The sequence below is a fragment of the Netta rufina genome (genome assembly GCF_964035555.1).
Source record: "Netta rufina genome assembly, chromosome: Z".
Classification (NCBI taxonomy): Eukaryota; Metazoa; Chordata; class Aves; order Anseriformes; family Anatidae; genus Netta; species Netta rufina.
In genome coordinates, this window is record NC_140126.1 from 23837475 (window position 1) to 23864233 (window position 26759).

The following is a 26759-nucleotide window of genomic DNA, read 5'->3' on the forward strand; positions in this document are numbered from 1 at the left end:
TGCAAAAACAGTGTATTTCATTAAATTACTTGATTCTGATCTTAGGCAAGAACACATTTACCCCATTAGTGCAAAGCTTAGCACGAGAACTCTGACCTCTGCCTTGAGACACTACTGAAATTTGAAAAGTAACAATTTTTTCAGGCATTAAGTGTGCAATCAGATGCAGATCTAATTCAGCTTTATGAAGAAACCTTCTTGGCAGTCTGCTGTGTCCTGCCCTGTACAAACTGCCATGCAAAGCTTTATTTGTTGAACTTCCTGCAAAAGAGGTATACCTATTCCCATTCCATTATCATTCCATCCATTAATGGAAACATTAATTTTATTTTGTTCATAAAATACCAGCAGACAGGCGGGAGAAGGGAATCCTATCTCTCAGGATTTCCTTGCAAGAAAAAAAGGAATATCCATTGCAATAATAATGGTAACCCAAACGTTTTGGTAATACTGGGTTAAGTGTAAACAACATTATGATAGGATAGTTTTCTATTTTCATCCGTGTTGACCTTATTCATAATCATATAAAAGCCTGTTAATGAAACTCCAAATGTTTAATTTCAACATGTGTCACAAGATGGTTTCTTTTACTGCAATGTACTATTTAGTTTGATGATTCATATACTCTGATACCAAACTGGACAAGAGAAATACAAATTAACTTTTAAAATCTTATTAGAACTGTGAGTAATTTGTGTTTGTTCCACACAAAGCTGCACCTACTCCAGCCTGAAAGAAATAAAAACAACATCAAGTGCTAAAAATGGAGTCATGCATTCATCAATAAAAGCATCAACATGACTTCCAATGAAAAAGCAGTGTCACAGACAGTGCTTTTTGGTTAAGCTTTGGCTCACCTGCAGGCAGCTTCTTGTACTCTCTTGTTGCTATCCAGGATACGCTTTAGCAACTCAGTCATTAATGGCTTCAAGTATGTGTCTGGGGGTTGACTAACTACCCAGTGTGCATAGCGACTCAGAGTCCAGCATGTAATGGAACGCACAAGAGCCTTTTTGTCGGAGAGGCACTGAATAAGGTGAGGGATCAGCTCAGGAAGATATGGAATCATACCCTGCATGCAGCCTGCAAAATAAAAATATAGCTATTGCAGTACCAGAATTAACAAAGAATCCTATTTCCTAAAAGGGACATCTTTTCATTCTCTATCGCATAATAATACATTTTAATATACAAAGCAAGTCTACTTAGTTTATGTTAAGTCCCAGAAAGAAACATTACCATGAACAATTAAACCTCCCCAGTGAAATTTCTATTTAACTGCACTTCTATTTCAGTGCTTCCCCAATCTCCAGAAATTCTGCTTTGTTAGGTAAAGAAGGAACACACAAATAAAATGAGTTTATGAGGCTTCAAGGTCCTAAATCAGTCTGCTGACAGTGACCAACGCAACAAGTAGAGAAAGATTTGGCCTTGATAACAGATCATCACATCCTTAAAAAGGATTACTTCAGAATTTCAATTTTCTTCATGTTTTCTCCTAATATCACACAAACATTGACCAGTAATAAAAGCTGATCTTTCAAGTCAGCAAGGGCAGTAATTTACTAAGATTTACCAGAGGTACTACCTTTTACTTTGCTTGACTTGAAATCAAAACCAACAAAAAAAATCCTTAGCAACAAAGAAAAATTATATACACTAGTCACTGTGGGGGAAAAGAAAAAAAAAAAAAAAAAAGATAAACCAGGCAGACATGGACCCAAAAGTATTCAATCTGCAAAAAGGACAGAGAAGATGGAAGTCTGGACAAAAGGCTAAGCCTTTAAGTACAAAGAAATGTAAGTTATTTTATTTGTTGTATTTAAACCAGAGAACTATCCAAAAAAAGTAGCTCAAAGAGAGTTAAGGAATGAATAAAAGTAATAATCTAAGTAAGTTAGTCTCCCAAACATGCATTAATTTGAAAATGAAAACTTAAAGAAATAACTACAGCCACCAAATAATAGATGTAGAAATTAATCACTGAAACCAAGATCAGTGGAAGACACATACTTGTTTGCACAGGTAAATATAAATAATCACAGACCTGCTTTAGAATCAGTCAAAAGTTTGGCAACCTGATATGCACTATTTGCCTTACCTTCAGCAATTGCTCCAAGAACAAGGATACCAGATTCTTTAACTACCCATTCAGGATGGAAGAGCAATTCCTTCAAAAGAGGCAAGATGTGTGGCAGAAGTTCATCACGAAATACATTGGCCAGGACATCTAGAGCAGCAGCAGAACATTTTCCTGAAGGAAATTAATAGCGTTAATCCCAGTTGCAGTTAGGCAGTATAATTCTCATTTTAACTTTCAGCTACCAGTGGGGTTTCAGGGCATTAGAAAGGACACCTCTATTTTGTTCCAGTCACTGATCCACTTTGCTCTGGTGTAAAGGTACAGCTCCTAAAAATCCAGTTTTGCAGCTCTTAAATACCAACTACAAATACATGCTCTGCAGATATTAACTAGCTGACAGGAACCATACCATTCTATTGCAACACTCTATACACTACGTAATTCCAGGATGGCGTAACACCAAGGAAGAGAAAAGGTCTGTGATATGAATGTAACATACTTGAGAAACTAAGGAGAAATGGCCTAAAAACAAACAAATAAAAATCAGTGTTTGATTCAAACGAATTCAGCCATGATCCATGTCTCAAAGAAAAATCATCGGCCTACAGACTGAAAGGAATTTCAGGCCCATGCTCTGAATGTATACCACACTCATATTTTTTGATGCACTAAACAGGAACAACTTGAAATTAGTTTGAAAGTTTTAACCCTACATTTGTAGAAATAAAAGCTCATAAAAGAAAAATCAGGAACACCTTCAAAGCACAATTCAGAAATCCTTACTCTATTTTTCTGCTGTAGTGTCGTCATGCCTAGAAAAATAACACTATGGCTGTTTTATGAAGAATGTGTGCATTACAGAACTTATGCTGTACTGTTTTGCTTATTATGATCTCAGTTCCTTCTTAATCTGTCAGAAAGGTTCTAACTGGAATATACTAGACAAGTATCAGGCAAAACATACATACCATATCTAACATGCAAAAATCCTAAGCTAGACCTAAACTGCTACTGGGCCCAGATAGGATACAAGTTTCATCTGGGAGGTAGCAACTACTGAAACAGATAAAACCTTCTGCTCTGCTCTTACATGAGGTCAAAATATTAGCATGAAACAAAGAAGAACCTTCAAGTTAGAGAAGATTTCAAGTGAAAATCAATACTAAACAGCACAAACTCCCAAAGATGAGCACTTGCACCTATCAGCTAAGACTGTTTCAGCTTTCTACTAGAGAAAAAAGGACTGCTCCTATGATTAATTAACAGGTATCATTAGTAAGCAATACTGCTAATAGCCAGGTTGCACTGATGATTCCTCTGTTTGAATACAAAGTCAAATATAGAACACTGGTAAGGAATAGGGGACACAATTCTGAACTTCAAATAACCCAAATTCTCTCAAAGTCCAGGTGACATATTTCAGTCACAGTTCCCCAGCTGTTCTGTTCTTCCTCTTTCAGGCCACCACTCCTGGTCAGCTTTAGCTTCCTCACCGTCTTAACTAAACCTCTTACCACAAAGTATTCTGTCAATTTCAGCTACGCTTTTCATAGCTGAAGAATAACAGAAAATATGTATTTAATACTGAAATCTCTACACACAACAGTGACAAGAACACCAGGAGTCTAGAACTATGTATTTTTTAAGATACTTTACAAAAATAAGCCGCTTATGTCAATATTTTCTTCATAATTCTAAAAAATTTGGTTAAGTCTCAATTTTTTATTTTGATCCCTAAGCTTCAAGGTACACTCATCTGTTATGAAAACTCAGGACTTTTTAAGAAAAAATGTTTATGTGGATGTGTCTCAATAATGAAAAAGTGGCTCATTAAGGAAAAAAAAGGTCTAATTTATATATCTCATTATACAGCAAGAAGAACAAAACTGGGAAAGAATAGGTTAGGGTGTATAGCTTGAGAAGTTTTTGAACCCAATCTGAGACAGCCAACAAAATCAGGTATTTTATTCCTATACCTTCTGAGAAGTTGATTGGAGTAGTTCAAAATCATGTTATGAAGTTGTCAAAAAAAAAATCTACAGTGTGATTTCCTATTTATATAAGTAAATCTATTTGTAGACTGTCCAGATTCAAAAAGAATACATGTTTTAATCAAACCAATCCACGCCAAGAAACATAAGTTTCTAATGGTACCAAGAAATTATACTTCCTTATTTTGTTATCCAACATCTTCTGGATCATAACCGAGAGATCAGCTCTTGGATTCTTCTTCTTGGATTCACCTTTTAAGGTGGTGAGCAGCAGAACCAAGAAAACGACAAGAGTGGCAGCTACACATTTATCTCATGTGGAAGCAGACAGAAGACAAATCCTTGCCTGTTCCAGAATGAGGCTACTTTTAAAAAGTATATTTAAGCCTCATTTGACAGAATTCTGCTTGCTATGAACGAACTAACAAATTATACACATATACACGCACATGTATATATGTTAAAAAATACGTAATTTGTGGCATTGCCTTTCCTTACCATATGACCAATTGGCTTAAAGATCCTACGACATACACATGCACAGACCACCAGAACAGTCGTTTCCTCACAGATAACTGCTCTCTTTGTAATTCTGGTGCTCTGCTCTGCTCAGAAGCAAGTTTCTCACATGTAAAAAGAAACACTGGTAACAGCTGTCAGTAGTAGCATGTTCAAATGGAGGAGGGAGGGGAGAACCACAAATACCAGTTTTGGAGTGGAGACTGAACTAAAAGAAAGCATTATTAAGCTTCTCCCAGTTACGATATCTATATTTTTTTTTAAGCTAAATAGGTGATCCATGATTTGCATTTTGTAGAATTAAAGTCCAAAGCATCTATTAAACTGTACAGGTTTATAGCCCCATGTGCCATATTCACAACTAAAAATAAGCTTCCTGATAATCTAAATATCATCTAAAAGAGCTACCCCAGGAAAAAAAAAAATTACAACATCCCTCCTGTCCAAACCACAGGAATTTTTTTTCCTATTCTGAAGTAAAGCCTCTGTATTTCTATACACAAAGTCTTCTTTTTACTGTGGTTCTGGTATTATGCAAGTAACTGTATTTTAAAAACATTTTACACATCACTTTGACGTACTTAAATTCCAGTCAGAAATAGTATCATCATCATCAAGTTCATCATCGTCATCATCATCATCTTCAATACCATCCTCTTCATGTTGCTGAGCCACAGTCCGTGAACGATGAAAACGAGGTCTAATGTCCTGTTCACTATCTGGAATAGCTTCATCTTCTTCAACATCCCCCTGTCATCAAGATGTTTTCATTAGTGCCATTATACTATTCAAGGAATTTAGGAATGTAGTGTGTATCATTCCAATTAACAGCTCAGAAACTAACCAGATATTCCTACAGAATAAAAGAAATTGGTGCTCACCTTCAGCAAAATAATATCTATCTCTGAATATTTCATACCATTCACCAGCACAGGTATCAACCTACAAAGAAGTATTGATACATGTCAAAATAACACATATTAAGAATGAAAAATTTCACTTAGTAAGGCCACAATTTTGTTTGTAATCCTTCCTCCCCAACAAAAAATCCACAAAAAACAACAGCCTGATAACAAAAGCTAGGAAAAATACAATACAAAGACAAATAGCATTTCATGATGCTAATCAGTACTTGTAATCTGAAATAGTGTTATTTTAAAATAACAGTCTTTTTAACTAGCGGTAGCCAGATGGCACAACTGAGTTTTACCTTTCTGTCATAAGATGAAACTTATTCTGAAGCACCTTTCACAAATTAAATCTAAAACTTTTCAGCAAGTACTTGATAAACAAGTACTAAGTTGGCTCTCACCAACAGCACATGAGCATTTATTTACTCGTGTCTGAAGTCCCTACCTCACTATTCCTAGAAGATACAAGTCTAACTGCATTAAGTTCTCCTAACATATGTGAAACCATGTATTACAAGACCAATCAAGCTATTAATGAAATCATCATGGACTGAGCCAGCACTAGTGACAGACTGAATCCATGTAAATTCTACAACTGAGAAGTATTCTTGTTCAGTGTTTTAATCTTATGTCTCTCCAATTGCTTATGAAAGTAAGTTTCACTGAACTTTATATATTTTAATTGCTTCACATCTAAAATGACAATTTCTACTGAAAAGAATGCATGTCTTCTCTCCACATCTTGTCTGGAAAAACAGACAGAACTACCATAGTACTTTCAAAAACTTTCCATGGGTGCATTAAATGAAGACTTTTTTTTTTTTTTTTTTTTAATGTGAACACTAAAGATTTTGTTAATTATCACAGAACACTTTACTTTAAAATTAATCAGGAAAAAAGTTACAATCAATGTTATGGACATGTAGACATTTAAGTCTCAGATGTGGATATTCATTCCCTTTCAGCCTAAGTGTAAGTGATGGTGTAATTTTATCAATTTCTTTATAAAGACAATCATTGGCATGACTATACACACAGAAGGATTGCACTGTGACCCCCAGATTAGCAGTTGCCTAGGCTGCTTGTTTGTGTATACCATGATACACCAGATATTAGACAATGTCACGTGGAAATGTTTGTTTCAGCTTAAATGCATTAACAGTGCATCTTAGCATCCATCTGATGTTTAGCAGACAACTTTATAGTGACCACAGTACACAGATGCACCAAAGTGACAGATTGCATCTAAAACTAGCTGCGTCTGAAACATACAATTCTCTTCAATGAACTCTGTGCCACAAACATTTTTACTCCGCACAATAACTAAGCTAGGGAAAAATTCTTCTAAGCATGCTGTAGGATAGGTACAGTCTTTATAAGAGTCAAGGAAGAGTCAATTGAAGTTTCAAGATGACTATTTCAAAAACAAGTTGTAAATACTTATACTTACTTAGTAAGATGCCGACATAAGACATCCTTACAAATGGGTTGTTCAGCCAAAGTCAGCCAAAACTCACAAGCCTCCAAAGCAACATTTTCATCATGGTCCTGGGTCCTTAGAAGCATGTACTTCACCATACAGAAAGAAATTACTTGTATTAGTTCTAAGTGACAAGAAGAAGCTACTAATATTGCAAACTGTGTTCACAAAAACCGAGTATGTCACCACAGTAATATTGTTTCTTTGTGGGGAGGGGAAGAGAGTTAAAAGACTACATAAGGCTAGAGAATTTGAGAATAAACTCAGAATAAAATGAGACTTCTTTCTTAATCCTAGATGATATACACTCTATATTTCTTTATAGCTTAAGAAAGAACATTATTACCAAGAAACTATGGACAGAGACTAAAGATAATAAAAAACAGTTTCCTTTGATTTTTTTAACTGACCCCTCTTCACTTTTGAATAGAGTACAACTATACACTTTAAAATAACTTTTAATCCCAGTGCCATAACAAGCTTCCAAAAATTGATTATGAGACAATTTAAATAAGTAGAAGCCCTAATAGGAAAAGAAAAAAAAAAACTCACATTTTTCAAGCCTGAATAGTAATTCATAGATTACCAAATCTGTAAATCTTGCTATGAACCTTTAATCCCCCTTAAATAAGAAATAATCAAATACCTGCATAACTAGAAAATGTAAGTATACCATTGCTGCATCAGCTTCTTATAGACAGCTGCCAGAACAACGAAGGGAAGATGCATGCAACAACCAAAATAGTAATTTTTGTGCTCCTCCATGCTGGCATTGAGGCAAGTTTTGTTTAACATTTTTATTAATGATCTTGATGAGATGATCGAGTGTACCCTCTGATGACACCACGTTAGGCATGAGTATCGATCTGCTTGCATGTAGGAAGGCTCTGCAGCGGGATCTGGATAGGCTGGATCAATGGACCACACCCAAATGTAGGGCATTCAACAGGGCTAAATGCGGGGTGCTACAGTTGGGTCATAACAACCTCATGCAGGAGTCTAAGCTTGAGGAAGAGCAGGTGAAAAGTCTCCTGGCAGAAAAGGTCCTTGGGGTGCTGGCTGACAGCCCTCTGAACATGAGCCAACAGTGTGGCCAGGTGCCAAGAAAACCAACAGCATCCTGGCTTACATAAGAAACAGCGGGTCCAGCAGGGCCAGGGAAGCAATTGTCCATCTGAACTTCGCTCTGGTGAGGCTGCACCTTGAGCACTGTGTTCAGTTTGGGCGCCTCACTACAAACAAGACACTGAGGTACTGGAACGTGTTCAGAGAAGAGCAACATGGCTGGTGAAGGAACTAGAAAACAAGACACATAAGGCATGGCTGAAGGAACTGGGGTTGTTTAGTCTGGAGAAGAGGAGGCTGACGGGAGACCACATTGCCCTCTGTAACTACATTAAGGAAGTTGTAGCAAGTTGGGCACCAGCCTCTTTTCTCAGGTGGAAAGTGACAGGACACAAGGTAATGGCCTCAGGTTGCACTAGGAAAGGTTTAGATTGACTATCAGGAAGGATTTCTTCACGGAAAGACAGGTTAGACATTGGAACAGGCCGCCCGGGGCAGTGGTGGAGTTCCCCCTCCTTAGAGGTATTTAAGAGTGGTATGTGTGGATGTGGTGTTTTGGGACATGTTTTAGTCGTGGCCTTGGTAGCTTTTAGGTGGATGGTTGGAATTGATGATCCTGAAGTTCTTTTCCAGCCTAAATGATTCTGTAACTCTACTCATTTTAGAAGCCTCACAGAAACTCTTGCAGCTACCTCTCCTCATACATGAATTTAAAACAAGCAAAAGAAATCCTTCAGTTACTTCCGAATACCATTTTCTCCCCCCTCAATATAGAAAACTCTTTTTTATCCTTATGCATTTCAAGGATGCAAGATTTTCCATGGACACACCCCTTTCTACAGAATTAAACAAAACTGCAAGCTTTTTCTAAGGGTTTGCTATTGTGACTAAGAACTAACAGAAATACCACTCTGTTCTGAGTTATCGTCAAATTATAGCTTGGAAAAGATGAAAAAACCCTACTACTACAAGCAAGGATTCATTAGTGCAACTGAAATTTGCACTAATTTAGGATTTTCCACTAGAGACCTTAAAAATCTGCTATTTTGTTCCATTCAGTCATTTGTCAAGAAAATGAAAAAAGTAACAAGTAGTAATCTGTTTGAAGGCACTCCTCACACTGCCATTTCACCTTTAAGTATGCATTATATATATATATATATATATATATATATTCTAGCATGCTGCTTACATGCATATGTAAATATTGTAACATGCTGCTTAAAGTTAAATAATTGTTGATTAAAAAAGCTACTTACACACTCAGTGGTATAAGGTAACTATATACACAGTCTAGAAATCATAGTAAGAACAGTGATTCTAGTAACAAAGCAAAATGTGGGAAGGGTAACTGAAGATTTTGTTTAATATTACCATGCTAAATTTCAACAAGTACTTTTAACGATAAGCTATAAAATTCTGACTTTAGGCAATGGAAATTGTTGCTTCATAACTGCAAATTACAAAACAGTGCAGGAAGATTATTCAATACAGTTCTGTGTACTTCATAACGTAAACAGCATTATGACAATCTTGTTAAGCCAAACCATCAAGAAAAGAATGGCAGAATACAAAAAGCGTTAAGAGCACGTCCTTTGAGAAGTAACAGATGCATCTTTATCTGAAGAAAGCAACAGGATGCACATCTTATGACTTATGACAAGCTGAGTTTCTGTGTTATCACTTCATATCATCCATACACTATTCATTCACCACAAGCAATCTCATTATGTATTGTATGATAAAAAAATCAGGATTTCTACTGATAGAGAACTTATGATCCACATGTTTGGATAAATATTGGCTGTGAACATCAAAGTGTATTCTAATCATGGAAAACTGTTAGGTCTACTCTTGATATATCCTGTAACCAAGTTTTCAGACAAAAACAAAAAATGAAAAACCAAAACCCATGCATCTGCTTCTGCTCACCTCTAAGTACACATTCAGAAAGCCCACTGAAACACACACTCAGCTATTCCTTTATGCTTCAGTAATTTGGTATGCAAGTTATTACTAAACTTGTCAGCCTTAAAAGCACAATACTGCATAAGATGACCTGTCTTTGGATCATTAACATTCTTAATCATTTTAAAATTGCTTCTGCATTAGCATGAAAAACAGCACATGGATACATGTTTTATCTTTTTTTTAAGACTCCCTGGACTTACTCAGAGTAGCCACCATCAGCAGCTTGGAGGTAGTCAAGCTTCAGAGGGCAAAAACTACTCAATTAAATACTAAACAGTAGTCACAGTTTGGGGTGTATCAAGATGCAAACAGAACTGTGGAAATCAGTAACTATACATGGTAGTCTCAACACTGAAAAAAGTCTAGACTTCATTATAGAACAGAAAATCATGACAACTGCCTTTTGCAGAGAGGAATCTGTTAAGATTTCCCAATAACAAAATATGAAGTATAATGAGAATACAATCTTTGAACTTCTGGTCGGTGACACTATTGCTACCTGCAAAGGCCCGAATCTTTAGAAGGTGAAGAGCAAGACAATATTGCTCTCATCACCACATCTTTATTGTCAAAAAAAAAAAAAAAATATCTAAAGAGCCAATAATCTTTGCTTGTCCTATACTACAAGAGAACACATCTTGTACTGGTGATGTGGAATTCCAGATAACAAACCAAATGACTAGACACCACACCAAGGCTGTCACCTGCTTCACTAATCCCTAGTGGAAGCTGGTGTCCAAGAAAAAAAAATTCCATGTTGTCTGGACCTAGCCCTGTTGGAATATGACACTGGGTTGTGAACCACTGTTCACATGAAATCTGGCTGACTGACCTTAGCTATATTTTAAGTGTGGCAAGCAGCATATGTGAAGGCTACCTGGAAACCGTCGATATTTCCCGGAAATGTGGAAATTACTCAATTCAAACAGCTGAGCGGGGGAGCGGATGGGAAGAAGCTTACTAGTGCAGACTTGCTTGCCAGTTGACTAATCTAGAATGGTAACGGAACTATCAAACAGCATTAACTTCTACAACCGAATGCAATGGGAGGCAACTTTGTTAGCAGCCCAAATAGCATCTCAGCTACACAGCAAAACATGCCTTATCCCATGATCAACACATGCAGACAAAAGAGTGACAGCTTCAATGTGTAAACTGTGGCAATATCAGTACTAAAACTAAGATTTTCAGCATGATCTTGTAACATCAGTTGTTCCTGATGAGCAGACAGAACCTCTTGTGTTCCATTTTCTGTCCATTGCCTCTGGTCCTGTCACTGGGCATCACTAGAAAGAGCCTGGCTCTTGTCTCTTTTGCACCTTTCCTTCAGAAATTTATACACGTTGAAGACATTCCCACTGAGCTTTCTCCTCCCTAGGCTGAACAGTCCCACATTTCTCAGCCTTCTCTCTTAAGTGAAGGGACTGCAGCACCTCTCCATCTCTGTGGCCTTTTGCTAGACTCTCTCAAGTATGTCCATGTCTCTCTTGTGCCCTGAGGAGCCGAGAATGGGACACAGCACTTGAGGTGCAGCCTAATTGGTGCTGAGCAGAGGGGAAAGCTCACCTCCCTTGACCTGCTGAAAATAATTTTGGCTAATGCAGCTAAGAATACTGTTAGGCTTCGTAGCAGCAAGTGTACATTACTAGTTCATGTTCAAATCAGAGTAGACCAGGACTTCCAGGTCTTTTTCTGCAGAGCTACTTTCCCAGCTGGGTGGCCCCCAGCACATACTTGTGCATGGAGTTCTTCCTCCTCAGGTGCAGGACTTGTCACTTCTCCTTTATGAACTTCATGAGGTTCCTGCCAGCCTACCTCTTTAGCCTGCAGAAGTCCTTCTGTATGGCACCATGGCCCTACTGTGAGTCAGCCACTTCCCCCAGTCCTGTGTCATCAACAACTTTACTGAGGGTGCACTCTACCCCACTGTCTAGATCATTAATGAAGATGTTAGACAGGACTGGGCCCAGTATTGATGCCCCAGGTACCCCTCTCGTTACTGGACTCTGAGTAGACTTTGCACCACTGACCATTAACCTATGGGTCCAGCCTTTCAGCCTGCTTTTGATCCACCTCACTGTATGCTCAACCAGCCCATACTTCAACAGCTTGGCTATGAGGATCTTATGTTGGGACAGTTTCAAAGGCCTTACTGAAGTCCAGGAAGACTATCTACTGCTGCCTCATCCATCACATTGGTCATTTCACTATACAAGTTCATCAGGCTGGTAAAGCATGAATTCCCCTTGGAGAATCCATGCTGACTATCCTGGTGATTTTCTTGTCCTTCACAGGCCTGGAAATAGTTTCCAGGATTATCTGTTTTATCACCTCCCCAGTGAAAAGCATTCCCTGGAAATGCTTTCTATTTGTTATTTCTGCAACCCCAAATTGGTTTCATCACGCAGTGAAGGAAATGAGACTCACCTCAACTATACTAATCATATGAGGAAGAAGGCGATCCATTCGAACTTCCAGCAACATTACCAGAGCGCGGCAAACATTTTTGCGTACTTCAGGCTCCTCATCAGTAGCCAGCGCAAAAAGATTCTGTTGGAAATTAATACCAGTTAAAGTCTTAATTTGCCTAGTTCATGTTGCATTTAAATTTATATTAATAGCAAACTAAAGTAGCCAAATATGCAATTCTGTTACTTTTCCCATGCCTCAGAATACCCTGTTACTTCTTAGAGATACTTGCTTTTAGCAAATAGCATTTTCAGATTCTCAGTGTGCATAGTACACATGACGAAAACACTTGGCAATATTAGACCCTGGCACAAGAACATTATTCCCTGGCTTTTTAATTTTTCCATAAACACAAATGAATTTCTAAAGCAATGCTTCTGTATGTAACAGCAGCAAATGAAATACTACAGATAACCTAAAGCACCACCCTTCTTGCTCATGTTCAATAGTCGTCTTAAAAAGACACTCATCACTCAGACAGATTAAATGACATGATGATCCCTGTACTGAGCTCTCTCCATCACAGTTAAGTAATAGACTTGTCTCATTACTTTTTATACCTTTATGCAAAAAAAAGTAATGCAAAAAAAAAATCCTCTAATTATGAAAAGGAAACACCTTTAAAACTACTACTTTTTATATCAGAAGCTAAGAACAGTAAGCCAGAGGTAAGTGGCAGTTGTAAAACATTATTCAAAGCTCTCGAAAGAACAGGCATTCAATTTGACTTAATCCCCACCACCACCAAGAATGCATACCCACCTCAATAAAAGAATCTATGTGCATCATAAGAGCTTGCGTTCTGCTGATGATAAATTGATTGACGCATGCAACAGCGTGAGATCTAGAACAATCAAAATTTACATTTTTGTGATTTAAAACCTTTTTCGAAACCATACGTAGGCATCAAAAAAAATCAGAATCAAATCACATTGACCAAAGATCACCTAGAAGCAAGACTGAAAAAAGTCTGTTCATCTACAGTATTACCAAGGAAAACTAAGTACCACCTTATACTCCAATACACCTAATAAATATGTAAAAATCAGAATGTAAAGTAAATAAAAACCAGAGCAGGATGACTATGTCTGGCACACTTGTTCCTAGCAGCATGTAAGGATGTTCTTTCTGAGCGTATTATGATTATTGATCTCCTCCACTACCAACAATTACATAAAAGTCAACATGGTGAAATTTTAATATGCCCTTCTTCACTGTTAAGTATGATTTATTTTTTTTTCCTGATGAGCAGATAAAACCTCCTGTGTTCCAGTTTCTGTCCATTACCTTTTGTTGTGTCACTGGGCACCACTAGAAAGAGCCTGGCTCTGTCTTCTTTGCACTTTCTCTTCACGTATTTAAACACACTGGTGATATTCCCACTGAGCCTTCTCTTCCCTAGGCTAAACAGACCCAGATCTCTCAGCATTTCCTCACGGGAGAGGTGCTCTAGCCCCTTCACTATCTTTGTGGTCCTTTGCTGTCTCTTTCCAGTATGTGAGCATCTCTCTTGTATCTGATCTGTGATAACACAGATCAAACCCACAGCTGGGCACAGTACTTGAGCTGTGGCCTCACCAGCGAGGAGTAGAGGGAAAGGCTCACCTCCCTTGACCTCATGGTGATACTTTGGCTAATGCAGCTCAGGATACCATTAACCTTCTTTGAGCAAGGGCACATTGCTGGCTTATTTCAGGGTAAAAGCTACCGCTCTTGTTCATAAATACTAGCAGTAACAAGTTAATTCTTGATTTTTTTTTTCTGACGTACTTATGTTACTTAAAAGAGATTAATATAGTATTCAAGTGAAAAAAAATGAACCCATTTAATTTGACCCAGTTGAAAGATAAAAAGCTTTATAAGTTTCACGGCAGTTAGAAGAAAAAAGCAGAAGCATTCTCCTGAAAGAACTCAGAAATTATCAGCAAATGATTTCTTGACTCTCTCATTGCTGTAGTCATTTCAAAATGAATGAGGCATGCAAGATAGTTTTTTCAAATGATCCTGAACAAGCAAATGGCATAGAGATTCCATGCATCAACAATTTTCATGCTTGTCTGTTGGGTTAATAGATCAACCTCTTCTTTTATGCATCTTCCAAATCTACAGTCTATGATTTTGCATATCAAAGTGTTCCTTTTGTCACGTTGACTATTATGAAAAAATTAATGTAGTGGTTAGAACTTAATATACTGTGTTTTGTTTTGTTTTGTTTTGTTTTGTTTTTCAAATTAGACTATTTTAAACAAATCTACAAGGCATCAACCTTGCTGCTCATTTAAATAATATTTTTAATATAGATCTGTAGTATAAGATATAAACCTACCTTATTTTTGGACTGCTGTGCTTGAAGAACTGCAAGAATTTAGGGATCATGATATTGAGTGGTCGGTCCAATACATCACTATCTAATATTTCAGCAGAATCTTCACATATCTTCTGAAGAGCACCAAATGCACCCTGTTTAAAACACAAACAAACCATACAACTGCTCTTTCACATTCTGAAGAAAGCTACATGTCAGGACAGGCAATTTCAGCACAATACCACAATAAATGTAGTAAGTTAAATGCGTAGTAAAATTGAAACATCCTTGAAGGCTTTCATCCTGTAATACTTTCATATGTAAGCTCTCAAGCTGGGCAAATAGCTGACAAGTGCTAATTTTAATTTTAGCATGCAATATTAATTTATTTAATTTTATTTTAGAAAATGCTTAAAAGCTGTTTCTTATTTAAAAAACAACCTGGTGCAGGAGTATCTAATTTTGTTTATATATGATTTTATTACAGGGTAAGACAGAACTGTAGATATGATGGTCTATTTGAGTCTCACTTTTAAGTGCTTTTTTCTGTTTGTTGGGAAAACAGCACTAAAACATTATGTAACAGCATGATACCTTGGACCATTGTTCTATCTCTAAGGATTATTTTATACAAAATGCTGCACATACTTATGGAGACAGTATCAAATAACTGAAGTTATGATCACAGAATTTTATTTTTTATTCTTAAATCAGACAAGACTTTTTTCTTCCTTGGTTTATAACACTTAATTCTTTTTCTTCGCATACACTGAAGAAAGAGTTCACTTCACAATAGCCTGACACAGCAATGACAGATCACATTTCTGGATGAAGTCGTATGAAAAATGAACAACTAAAGCATTTAAGTAAGAAGATTCAAGGTCAACTTGATAATGCCTAAATGATTAGGCACCACAGAGCGGTAACTTAAGGACACTTTCCACCTGAGATGCTACAACTATCCATCTGCAGCCTTATTCTGCTTTTATGTAAAGAAAACATTCATTTGAATGAACATTGAGAACAAAGAATGAAGGTAGAAAAAGAAGTACCAAATTTGAGCCACTGCTATCTGAAGAGATTTTATATGTATGTACATACAAACAGAAAATACTATACATATAAGCAGTATCTATGAAGAGACAAAAATAATCAATTTCAGATAATCTATTTCAAAATAAGTCTCCTTACCTCACAAGTATTGTAATCCTCAGAATCCAACAAGCTGCAAAGCTTTGGTAAGAGTTCAGGCCAATTCTGCAATTCCCCTTTTGAGGCAATGGTTGTTATCAGAATGCCTAAGTGAATCAGAGGAATGAAGGAAATGAGATTTCGTTTTCACACATTTCATACTTTTCTCCTCTCTCCCTGTCAACCATCCCCCGTCTTCTCAAAGAACAAAGGAGTTAAGAAATGGCAAACATAGAGACAGGAAATACATTTAATTATGAATGGTATTTGGAGGGCTTCGAAATGCAAACATTGGTTGTTTCTTCCTCCTACCATGAAGGGCTCAGACTTGAGAACTAAGGCAGAGAGTAATTCCAGTTAAGGAAATAATCATGTCCAAACACTAAGACAGGTTTGACTGCAAAATTACAAAGCACTGTAAAAATCCTGACCTCCAGTAAACAGAGAATCCACTTTAAATTGCCTCTTATGATACAAAAGCATGAACAAAGGAAGTGCTTTATAATGGTTGTCATTATTCAGTAAACTCACAACCTAGTAGTCAAGTTGTGAACACACAACTTAACCATGTTTATATAACCATTCTGGAAACATGTTAAGAGCGAAAAACCTATTAAGAGCTTTCATACTATGGCAGGTCATCCAGTGACCATCTGTGGAGATTGGCTGATTCAGGTCCAGCAAACAGATAGCACAGGCCAATGAGTCACTAATTCCATTTCCAGTATACACAGAAATTCCAAGAAAAACAAATCAGAGGACCAGAACAGGGAAGGCTGCTGTCCTGCTTTCAGTTGGGACATAGTTAATTTTCCTCCTAGTAGCTGGTAGGGTGCTATGCTATGGCTTAGGATGAGAAGAGTGATGATAACATGCTGATGGTTTAATTGTTGCAGAGCAGTGCTTACACCAACCAAGCCAAGGACGTTTCAGCTTCTCGCTCTGTCCTGCCAGTGGGCAGGCTGTGGTGCAGCAGGAGCTGGGAGGGGACAGACCCAGGACAGCTGACCCCAACTGCCCAAAGGGGCATCCCGTACCGTATGGGGTCATGCTGAGCAATAGATAGGGGTGGCTAGCAGGGTGGGGGACCAGCTGCTCGGGGTTAGGCTGGGTATTGGTCAGTGGGTGGTGAGCAATTGCACAGTGCATCACTTGTTTCGTACACATTATCATTAGTAGTAGTATTATCATCATTATTGTTATCATAATTATTATTTTCCTGTCTTAATAAACTGTCTCTATCTCAACTCACAGGCTTCACTTTCCCGTTTCTCTCCCCCATCCCAGAGAGGGAGGAAGGAGGGTGAGCAAACGGCTGTCTGGTGGTTAGCTGCCGGCCGGGTTGAACCACAGCAGCTGCTTAAGAACTATTACTGACTTTATACAAGTCAAAATTTAAAAGTTTGCATAATTCACTACTAATACTGGTAGTTACACCTCATCCCATCACTGGGGACCACTGGAAACAACCTGGCTCTGCCTTCCTTGCACACTTCTTGCAGATGCTTACAGACATGGAGATCCCTGGAGCCTTCTCTTCCTAGGCTGACCAGTCAGTCCCAGCTCTCTCAGCCTTTCCTCAGAGGAGGGGTGCTCCAGTCCCTTCACTATCTTTGTGGCCCTTTGCTGGACTCTCCAGCATGCTAATCCCTCTCCTGGACCTGAGGAATCCAGTACTTGAGGTGTGGCCTCACCAGTGCTGAACAGAGGGAAAAGCTCACCTCCCTTGACCTGCTGGCAATACGCTGGGTAATGCAGCTCAGGATACCATTAGTCTTTGCAGCAAGGGCACACTGCTGGCTCGTGCAATTATGCTGAACTTCACAAAGTAGTTTCTGACTTTTGACAGGTTTGAGTAAGACCTGAGAGTTAAAGTGGGCCTCTCCTTCTGACCAACATTCTAAGCTCTGAGTTTATCAATTGAAACTGAAAATCTTCAAAAGATGGTCTTTGATGTGTAATGAACTTCAAATCACCATTATGAATCTGTTGCTATTTCACTTGACAATGTGAAATATAACATTAGCATCAGCTTGGTGTTCTATTAGCCCAACACATGAGAAAGTCCAGAGGGATGTCAGAATTTGTTAAAATAGAAGTGCAGTTGTCATGACAGCATCATTTTCTCATTATTTCAATTATACACAACCCTAATTTATTGCACCAACACTACCATAAAAAATTTGAGAACAAAGAAAAAGCAGCTATGCTTCACTACTTTCATGCCAATAACAGAACAGGGGAAGACTTTTTTTTTTTCTTCCAGGTGGTGTTTTCACAGAATCACAGAATCACAGAATTTCTAGGTTGGAAGAGACCTCAAGGTCATCGAGTCCAACCTCCAACCTAACGCTAACAGCCCTCCACTAAACCATATCCCTAAGCTCTACATCTAAACGTCTTTTGAAGACTTCCAGGGATGGTGACTCCACCACTTCCCTGGGCAGCCTGTTCCAATGTCTAACAACCCTTTCAGTGAAGAAGTTCTTCCTAACATCTAACCTAAAACTCCCCTGGCTCAACTTGAGCCCATTCCCCCTCTGTATTTCCTAAAAATCTGATTTCTGAACTCCTTAATTCTAAAACGCCAAACTTCATGACAAAACTGCCCCACACAGAATAATCATTAACTTTCCTTTCCTTTCTACAATGAAGCTCTTCCATCCTGCCACTACTCTTAGTCAAACCATTTTACTTGCTTGCTTTTTGCTTTTAAGCAGGACCTGACCAAGGTACAGTCCTGACCAAACCAGAATTCCTGGGAAGTTCTAATAGTCAAACACCTTCTAAATAGATGCATTTATTTACTGGTTAACTTGGTGGGTCCTCAACACATGCAGCAGTCCTTTTTAAATTTGAATCCACATTTTAACATTGTCTTTAGGGTTTTTAAGATCTGTACTAAACTAAACATAGAAGTTTTGCACAGTTACTCATGTTGGGGTTAAAAAAAGCATAACACTAAGTGAGGAAAAAATAACACATTTACTATTCAATCTTAAGTCGCTGACTCTATTGCTGTATTCATTCTCTTCTGTGAGATGACTTCTGACAAGAGAATTTATCAGCTTGCCTCCATCTTGATCAAAAGGTATTAGCTTTTGTCTGGTTAGCACCAGATACCAGAGACCACAAAGGAGCAAAGGCTGCATTACGGCTCCTGAGGTATTTTGATGCTGCTGTATTTGCTTGTTTTCCTCTCAGAATTACAGAGATCTTAATTATGGTTGTCCCATTAAATTGATTGTGCTTGAACAGCAAAGAACTACTCATCTCAAAGAGCAGCTCTGACTTGTAAATGCCAGCTCATATGCTAATAAGCTGTGTAGGTAGGTAGTAACACATTTACACCTTGCTGATATCAAGTCACTGGTGGGTATTGGACCAAGCTCACTATTAAGACAGAAGTCTTTGATGACTTCACACAGGAAGGTGCAAAGCATGTGCTAAATAGGAATCCTTATGTACGTATGCTCACAGTTGATCACTTGGTATGCATCTTCAGAGTTTGTATGCGACTGAATAATCCTGCAATCACTTACAACTCAATAGTAATTTAACTATTAATCCACACACTACTTTTACTAGCAGAAATCAAAGAACTGATTGAAAGCATATAAACGACCCCTACAGAAAAGCAACCACCACCAAACCATGAAACAGCCCTAAGACAGCACTCCAAATGGAGCTGGAATATCTCCTTTAGACAGTTCCATTGTAGGCCACTGACAAGTCCTATGAACAAATAGTAAGTACAATTTCTAGCCTGAAAGTTTCTACTGTTGTTAAGGAAACGGGACATTAATAAAAATCAGCCTCAAAAGTGATGAGACCGAAAACAAACAAACAAACAAACAAACAAAAAAAAATACAAAGAGAGTAAAACCTAAGAGTAAATAATATAGTGTATAGTGGTCTGGGGAAGCAATCCTATAGAGAAGATAAAAACAAAACCAAGTGACTCTAATGGAGCAGTAACTGGTAGATTATTTTATATGCTTGCTGAGCCAACAGGAATCAGTTGATACGAGCTGAATTTCTTCTGAATTGGCACATGGCTCTCTTTGTTCCTTTTATAATCAACTATATCTTCAATGCTTTTTTACCTTTTTTCTATTTTTTTGGAGTGGACAAGGAGAATTACTGCAGTGACTGTAGTAATTAAGGGAAATCATATTCTCAAAGAGCAGGCAGAAAAAAAGCTCTGCTTATAAAAATAACAATAATGCACACTTGCAACATTTTATGGAAGAGGTGCACTAAAACATAGTTAGGAAATCAGAACTTCATGTGGCAAAGAAAAATAATAAAAACACTTACAGCTGATGTTCTAATCACCACAAATTATCTACTGTTTTTTAGAAGAGGTGTTTAACAGCAGAAGCTCACTACGTGAATGTATGTCACACATGGTACAGTAATTATGATTCCCTGAATGTACGTGCATACATGGGTGGAGAGGGAAGGAAAGAAAGCACCTACAAAAGTATTAAATTGAAACAAATGGAGTGCTGAAATAGTTCTGAAGTCAGACCTTTGTTCCTATTTTCAGGTAAAAAAAACAGCAACAAGCTGAATTTTTATAGATTCAAGTAAACTTATTTTAGTTATATTTTAAGAGCTGTGAACTGAATTCCTAAATCAACTAAGAAAACAGGAAGTAAAAATAAGTCCAACTTGTACATATTCATGTATTCATACTGAACATGACTATCTGCATTGAAACATTCTGAAGTTGCAACAATTATCAGAAGCAGACAGTTTCAGGAGTTTACTAACTCTAGCCTCCTAGTGAGGCTCCAACCCGTATACTCCGCATCCTGAAAATGTTACCGATATCAGTAAGACCAAACTCACCTACAGTAGCTCTGATCAAGGGAGAGGAATCACCAATGTTGTTCAGACATTCACTTTTAATGAAGTCAGTTACCCCATTTGGGAAGTTGTGAAAGTGTGCTTTTACATTATTCTTCAAGATAAGACCACTCAAAGAACGTGTTGGTTCATCTGCAACAGAAAATAAGTTACATTCAACCTTCAATCAGCTCTTAGGATAAGGCAGATTTCCAAACAATGCAACAAGAACAAAGCTTATAGTGAGATATTAATCTTATCTCTTCCTCAAATGACACCCACCAATTTATGTAGCAAAGCTTTCTAGTTTCAGAATTCAGTATTTCCATTTATTCAAAATTAGACTATTAGCATTGCCTATTCAACATTTTGAGATAGTTTTCTAGAGATATAGACAGGGAATAGAACTGAATTACAGAGTAAGAGAAAAACCTCTACTCCCTGAGAAATAGCATTTTATTTTTCTACAGAATATTGAACTCCCTTCAGATACCAGCTGTTCTATTAAATTAATAGCTAAGAGGGGGAAAAAAAAAAAAAAAAAAAAAGGCTTTAACCACTGGTAACAGGTGTTATATAGTGAAAACCGTAAGAAAACAAGCTACCAGAATGGACCTAAACAGAGTAAAAATTCAAGATAAGGCCACCTTGAGTTTCAGTTCAAGTTTGCTGAGCTATTTTTTCCTGTGTATTCCTCTAAATTACTGCAACAGGAAGAACGGAAAAAGAACAGCTGAGACCTTTCAGTTATATTGGAGTAGGCTTGTGCTTGGTTCTTCATGAGAATGAGTACCTTAGTGTTACTTCTAAAACACGCTGAAAGTGAGATCTGGATGTTCTATATAGGAAGTTTATACTGTAAGAACCTTTACATTTGCAGTAACTCTAGAGAGCATGTAAAGGTAATTTTAATTAGTATTTTAGTCACGTTTGAATTTCTTGTGCTGTTGTTCATAGCCCTGACCTGGGCAAGAAATAAGGATATTCAAATTTCCTTTGCAACAAGAATTACAGTTTTCACACAGACCTATTGTAGGTTTTCAAGAGGATTAATATCCAAATAGAATAAAGATAAGTAAAGTAAGATATGCACCTTTCAAAGATAAAGTAGTAGTATTAAAGCTACTGCATCATAACATAGTACTCTCAGTACATCCCAATGTCTTCAACATCTGGCAGTCAGACACTTTCGTTATGATCATGGCTAATTAAAACAGAAGCAGCCCTTCTCAGGACAGGGTTTTTTGCTTTGTTGATTAGAAATTAAAGTTCATTTTAATCAACCTATCTTATTTGAGCTCCAAAACCAGAAAGCCATCAGGCAGTCTTTAATCTAGTTTCTATGTTCGTATTTCATTTTTCCTGAAGAAGCATTATTTGTCATGCTCCATAACTATAAATGTATTGATTCAAAAACATAGCTTTTGTATAGAACTCATTTTTATAAACCAGAAAGCCACACTCTAAATAAGTATTTGAGACAATTATGCAACTTTACCTACACCATAGATTTTAAGTACCATCAAACTTTAACCAGTGGAAAAAAACAAAACAAAACACAAATAAACAAACAAACAAAACAACAACAACATGCAAACAAACAAAAAAACCACATTGTTTCATTTGTATAGTGCAGCAGCATTTCAAGGGCCAACAAGTTTTCTGGGAGAATGAAAAAGGAGGGGCAAAAAGTGTTTGCTATTTTAAATAGAGAATAGATGCATGGAGCAGCTTTTCACAACCACAGAGCTTGGTTATGACTTGTGACAAACCGTATAACTACTACTTGGCAAGTCAAATCAAATCCATCAAATTCCATCTTTTTTTTTTTTTTTCCCAAAAATTTGAAGATACCATCAACAAAATTCTGGTGGAGAGTGACCTACAGAAAGAAGTTCCCATTTGAATGTACTATCAGCTACAGTTTTGACTGAAATACTTACTGAATTAAAGTAAAATCTCTACATCTACTATTAAACCAATTTTATCTGCCAAACTCTGACTGTTTTACATAACTGCAATCCATTGACAGCACATCTTCAAGAAATCCAGTGCTCTGTAAGCAATTAAGATTGTGCCTATGTATTTGGCCAGGATAGAAGCCAGGAAAGTCCTTCTTTAATTCCTATGTGATTTAAAGTCCTTGAAAGCCACAACTTACACATCATCTTAGTGACCAGTTAGATACAATACAATAACTGCTCATTCTTCATCTGTCAGCAGTATCTTCTTAGGGGTGCAGGAGGTCAGAGTTACATCCAAGGTCTCATTAGACATGATATGTTAGCTGCTATTAGTATAAACCAATATTAGCCAGAAAATACTAAACACTACATTAAGGAAAACAGTTGTCCTTTAGAATGCCTTGACATGATTGCGAAAGTGACAAAACAACAGCTTCAATTTAACCAAGCAAAGATACAGGTACTAAGAAATTTCTCAGATTAGCCAGCTGGTTTAAATAAATATCAAGGCTGTCTGTCTTTAAGAAAAATGCTGCTGTAGTACTGCCTTATGGAGCATCCTATGGAGTGCAGCAGTATCAAGTATCTCAGATCCATTCTTCTAGCCAAGATAAAGATAGCCAATAGAAAGACTATTTTTCATAGTAAACATTTATCACAGAATTGCAAAGATTCCAAGGGATTCATACCATAAGTCACATCTCTGTCAAATGGCAAAGAACTAGAAGCAAAAAAAGGAGAAAGATTAAAGACAAAAAACAAAGCCAATTATCACCATGCTGAGAGGTGGCAAACAGATCACAAAGGTGGGCCAAAGAGACTGCTAAACAGACCCTGACTATTTAAGCTACAGAAGCAACATAGAATCTGATAATCAGGCATTTTAAAAACCACACCACAGTCAGAATCTCAGTTAGAGAAAAAAAAAAGTCTGATACTGCATGAAGATATTTATGGAATTCAGGGCATTCAACAACTTAACAGCTACACCGTCAGAAAACAGTAATATAGGTCTCAATGGAGTTTTTGCTGTAACGCCAAGATTACAAGCAGATGGCCTAAGAGCTGAGTAAGACACCCTTCGGTCTTCATAGATTTTGTACTAAGTTCTGTCAGCCATATGCTTCAGCCATCAAAAGAGAACGCAGTCTTGCCTTCTATCTCAGTCAGCCCTAAGTACAGAGTGGACAAGAACATACAATACAAAAATCAGGGAAGTGAAGCAGACCTCTAGCATTTGATGTCATCTTCACTGCCAAATTAATCAGCAGAAGATTCCCCACTCACCTTACCTCACTTCACATTAAAGCTATTCAAATATTATGTGGTTTTGAGTAAGTTTTCAACTCCCTTGCAAGGCTGTAATACTAGTTTAATGCTTTAATGGCTCACAGAGTAAGTACTTAAAAAATAGTACTTAAAAGCACTGCTGTACTTAAAGAATGAGGTTGTGCCCTTCAAATAAACACATTTCCTCTAATCAGAGCTTGTATGATATTGGGTATATATGGGAAAGCAGTGCGTCTTCTGTAGTTCATCTGGAAGTCCAAGCGAGCTAAGAAAAAGGCTACCATACAGAAAAATGTATGAAATATGTGACCATGTAAAGTGATTTATAGACTCTTACTCTGACCAGTAAAATATTGATAGAAGTAGACATGGGTGCCATGATGTCAGTGTAGTGTTCTACCTTAGTGGACAAGATGTCACGCAGATACATATTAAAGAGTGTTATTATTCTTTATAAAATTATTCTTCATAGAGTTACAGATGAAAAAAGGTTTCTCCTGCTCATGAGGCTAGGTGTTGGTGTCTGACCTAGGCTGTGATGGCTCCTAGGAAGCAACACCATCGCCTCTTTGTAGAGTGTCAGAAAGCAGACTTGCTGTGAAATGTTATGATGACATTGGAACAGTTTCAGTGGGTTATCTTGCAGTGCTGAGGCAGGTGCAACTGATTAACTCACCACTCTTTGTGAAGCCAAATCTAGCCCTATAAAAGGAATGCCAGTTATCAATTCCCACACTGTTAACGCACAAGTAACAATCCCATCCCTTTAACGCTAATTGGAGGGGAACACAGAAAAAAATGCCAGCAATAATAGTACACACTGTATTTTTCCTACCCTCAGAGCTGAGTATCTTTCCTGCAAGCAATCTGAAAAGCCATGTAAAAGTACATCTTGATCCCACAGTCAAGATGTCTGATGGTAATAAAAACTGACTTCAATAACTGGCCAAGAATTACTCCTGCTTTTGCAAAGCATTCTGAAATCCTTTCTCCTCCTTTTAAATGGCAATTCTTACACTTCAGAACCCAATGAAGGTTTGACTCAGCTGTGCCTTCTGCTTTCGCAAGTTATTCAGGTACAAGAGTGTCATGACGGAGTCATAAGTACCAATAATGACTGCAGTCTGCATTCAGCTCAGTACAGGCAGCTTATGACAGCTTAGCCCTATAGCACCTGACTGAGCAATGCTATTCCTTCTTAGTGAAATTGGTTGCTTCATCTGAAACAGCACACATCGACCATTCAAGCAGGTATAGATTCAACAGAGCGTATTTTTATTTCAGTATCTCCAAGGAAAAAGCATTCACCTAACTCCAGGTGATCAGAAGGATGTTCTCTTAACCAGAGGATCTACTACTGCACGGGCAATTCTGACTGGGAAGCTGTAAGACTCAGAGAATTTTTAAGCATTCCACAACAGTCGAGAGCAATCTCAACATGAGCCAGCAGTGTGCCACAGAAGTTGAGAGGGCAAACTCCATTTTAGGTGCATTAAACATAGCATAGCCAGCCAGTCAAGAGAGGCAAATTCTCCTACTATATTTAGCATTGGTGTGGTCTCACCTTAAATGCTGTGTGCAGTTCTAGGTTCAAGAATAAGGAAAGAATGTTAAGATACCTGAATGTGTCCAGAGGAGGGCAACAAAAATGGTAAAAGCTGGAAGATGGTAATGGCTAGAAGGCATATCTCATGGCACATGGGTTGTCTAGTTTGGAGAAAAGGAGGCTGAGAGGTAACCTCACTATTTTCTGCAGCTTCCTGAGGAGGGGAAGTGCGGAGGGAGGTGTTAGCCTCTGCTCCCTGGTCACCAGTGACAGGACTTGTGGGAACAGCACAAACCCAGGGGAGGGTCAGACTGGACATGAGGAAAAATTTCTTTACTGTGAGGGTGGTCAAGCCCTGGAACAGGCTTCTTAGAGAGGTGGTTGATGCTCCATGCCTGTCAGCATTCGAGAGGCATTTGGATAACGCCCTCAGCAACATGCTTTAACTTTTGGTTAGCCCTAAAGTGGTCAGGCAGTTAGGCTAGATGATCTTTGTAGGTCCCTTCCAACTGAACTGCTCTAAATGACTCGATGACCCTTGTGGGTCCCTTCCAACTCTGGATATTCTGATTCTAAATGGTAGACACTCCAAGCTCTTCCTCATTTTCCTCCCTCCACAAGGAAAGGTGACTGTGGAAGTCTGAAGTACAATCTGGAGAATAAGGAGTCTGAAGATAGATTTCAAATGACTTGGAAGAAGAGAATCAGCACAACCACATATTGATGCTTCTTAGATAGCATCTCATTTTAATTAGTATTCCAAATAGCAGATCAGTCACTTTGCTCATAGTAAGAACTCTTGTGAAGGTAAAACAAAAAAGTTAATTTTCTCAAGTAATAACAGTAACAAAAGAAACTATATAATGGAGTACTGAATTAAAAGCATGTATCTGCTCCCTAATTTCTTACTGCAGGTTGATGCACATCTATTTAGGAAGAACACTCCCACTAGTGCAAAAACCCTACGCTGCCATTTAGCAGAATGTAACCTAAAATAGAAAACTGAAAATATGAGTTCAAGTGTACAGAAAAGTCAAACAGAAGAGGAAAAAATATGCCAAGTGCAGGTTCAAGAAATAAAAATGACAGAAGATTGCCTTAATGAACTAGTTACTAATTA

The 26759-nt window shown here is 37.8% G+C and overlaps 1 protein-coding gene across 2 annotated transcripts in view; it reads right to left on the bottom strand.

The window, feature by feature from the left end:
- Positions 1–26759, bottom strand: part of TNPO1 (transportin 1) — a 78625-nt gene that overhangs the window by 17284 nt on the left and 34582 nt on the right. For both annotated transcript variants that reach the window (XR_014619323.1, XM_084305765.1), the window contains exons 6-15: positions 20843–20992; positions 15986–16092; positions 14816–14949; positions 13252–13333; positions 12448–12570; positions 6955–7073; positions 5475–5535; positions 5175–5343; positions 2102–2254; positions 858–1083 (exon numbers count right to left, since the gene is read on the bottom strand). Coding sequence is in view for 1 of the 2 variants with exons in the window: in XM_084305765.1 (XP_084161891.1) it covers positions 858–1083; positions 2102–2254; positions 5175–5343; positions 5475–5535; positions 6955–7073; positions 12448–12570; positions 13252–13333; positions 14816–14949; positions 15986–16092; positions 20843–20992 (1324 nt within the window). In the remaining variant the exon portion in view is untranslated. The remainder of the gene's footprint in view (positions 1–857; positions 1084–2101; positions 2255–5174; positions 5344–5474; positions 5536–6954; positions 7074–12447; positions 12571–13251; positions 13334–14815; positions 14950–15985; positions 16093–20842; positions 20993–26759) is intronic.